This window comes from Cariama cristata, unplaced genomic scaffold (assembly GCF_000690535.1).
Source record: "Cariama cristata isolate BGI_N322 unplaced genomic scaffold, ASM69053v1 scaffold25434, whole genome shotgun sequence".
NCBI lineage: Eukaryota > Metazoa > Chordata > Aves > Cariamiformes > Cariamidae > Cariama > Cariama cristata.
In genome coordinates this window covers 1,924-4,020 of record NW_009615040.1, presented here as the reverse complement: position 1 = coordinate 4,020, position 2,097 = coordinate 1,924, and the positions used below count along the sequence as shown (strand labels likewise).

The window sequence follows — 2,097 nt, the reverse complement described above, 5'->3', positions numbered from 1 at the left end:
CTCCACCTCCATCATTCCCCCTTGAACCGTGCCTCTCCCAGCCCCTGGCCCCAGCCTGGCTCCCCTGGGTGGGGAGGGGAACCACAGCTTTTGTGCCCTACTGCTCCGAAGCTTGCCGGGCATCCAGGCTGGCCCTTGCCACTCGCATGCTCTGCGGCGTGTGGTACAGTGGGTCCCTCCCATCTCATCAGACCCTGCAAAGTTAGGAGACCCCTGTTTCTGGCCAAGCAGCTGGCTGGGTGTCCTGCTGCCACCAGCTGATGGAGGCCGGTGCTGGCCGTGTTGTTTGCAGAAGTCACCACCACGCCGTGCAACGTGAACACGCAGTGCCCGGACGGCGGCTACTGCATGGAGTATGGTGGGAGCTACCTCTGCGTCTGTCACACCGACTACGGCACCAACCACAGTAAGTCTCATCCGTGGGGATGCGGGACCAGCCCTGGGGGGGGACATGCAACGGGGGCCAGGGGGTTGAGGAGGGGATACCGTCATCAACCGGGGCATAGCCCTCACACGCCTGGTCGTTATGTCCTCGGTGATGCCCTGGGTTTGGCTTTGCAGCGATGCCATCCCCCTGTGACTCGGAGCCCTGCATGAACGGGGGGTCCTGCGAGGTTCAAGATGACTCGTACACCTGTGAGTGTCCTCGAGGCTTCCTTGGCAAGCACTGCGAGAAAGGTACCTACATGTGGAGCTCCCTGCCAGCCCCAGGACCTGTGGAGAAGAGCTTGGACCCTTGTGGGAGATGAGTGGCTGCTTGCTGAGCTGCAGCTGGAAGTGGGTGCAGGTTATCCCATCCCATCCTGGAGGGTGGAGGGAGGATTGCATGGCTCACTTCACGGCCCCTGACAGCAACTGATCCATTTGTGTTTCCTGCACAACACCATCAGTGTTGGAGGTTTTTGGTTTTGGTTTTTTTTTTCACATGCCTGAGCTTCTGGCCTCAGGATCAGGGGCCGGTCCCCTGGCATTGTGTGCCTGTGGCCCCCCGCTTTCCCACAACAAATGGATTGGTGGGGGGTGCCGACGGGAGGCCGTGGGTCTTGGGGTGCTGGCAAGCAGTGGGTGATCCTCCGCTCTCGGCGCTCTCTCCGCAGCGAAACCACGGCTCTGCAGTACGGGGCCCTGTCGCAACGGGGGTACCTGCAGGGAAGCGGATGGCGAGTACACCCGCACCCGCCCCCACCCCCGCGAGATCGGTACGGCCCCACGGCCCCCCCACCTGGGGAGGAGAGCTGGCAGTCATCCTGCTCGCTGCTCAACTCCCGCCTGCCCTCTGCCCCCAGGTAAACCAGACCCCTGCGCCTCAGGCCCCTGCCAGAACGGCCCAGAACGGGGGCACCTGCTTCCACTACATCGGCAAGTACAAGTGCGACTGCCCACCGGGCTACGCTGGCCGGCACTGCGAGATTGGTAAGTGTGAGCAGGGCATGTTGGTGCCAGGGGCTACCCAGGGATTTTTTTTTGCTGATGGCCACGGCGGCAGCAAGCGAGCCTTGCTGCTTGCTTTGAACCCCCTTCCCCATCATTTGAAGTGCTTCGACCCTTCCTTGTGCCCTGCCAGAGGGGGAAAGGGGATGGCTCTGGTTTCTGGGCTCTGGCAGCTCCACAGCAGTTGCTCTTTGCTCCGCGTTTCTTCTAGTGCCCTCCCCGTGCTTCCTCAGCCCCTGTGAGAACGGTGCTACCTGTGAGGACCTCGGCGGGGGCTACGTTTGGCTACGTTTGCCCCTGCCCCATGGGCTACGTAGGGAAGCACTGCCAGTCTGGTAAGGGTCTTGTGCTGCCCCTGCCAACCGAGGGCTCGGGGTGCCTCTGTGGGCCCTGCTCACCCCCCCGCCCCCCATCTCTACCCAGAGGTCGACTGTGGCATCCCCAGCGAGGTGAAACACGCCCAGGCCTCTTTCAACTCTACCAAGGTGGGCTCCCTGGCTGAATACCAGTGTGAGCTGGGCTACGCACTCAGTCAGCACAACCATCCCCGTGTCTGCCGCTTGCCAGGTGTCTGGAGCGACCCCCCCGAATGCGATGGTGAGGAGCACTGGGGAGCGGCTGAGCCCTGGGGCACCGTCCCGGTGGGCTCTGGTCACGACCATGGCT

The 2,097-nt window shown here is 62.9% G+C and overlaps 1 protein-coding gene across 1 annotated transcript in view; it reads left to right on the top strand.

Annotated features, from left to right (window-relative positions):
* Positions 1-2,097, top strand: part of LOC104161297 (sushi, nidogen and EGF-like domain-containing protein 1) — a gene marked incomplete at both ends in the record, with an annotated part of 4,452 nt that overhangs the window by 648 nt on the left and 1,707 nt on the right. Inside the window, 8 exon segments of the mRNA XM_009699671.1 lie at positions 293-406; positions 562-678; positions 1,098-1,199; positions 1,287-1,327; positions 1,329-1,413; positions 1,643-1,710; positions 1,712-1,766; positions 1,855-2,028. Of these exon segments, the coding sequence (XP_009697973.1) occupies positions 293-406; positions 562-678; positions 1,098-1,199; positions 1,287-1,327; positions 1,329-1,413; positions 1,643-1,710; positions 1,712-1,766; positions 1,855-2,028 (756 nt within the window).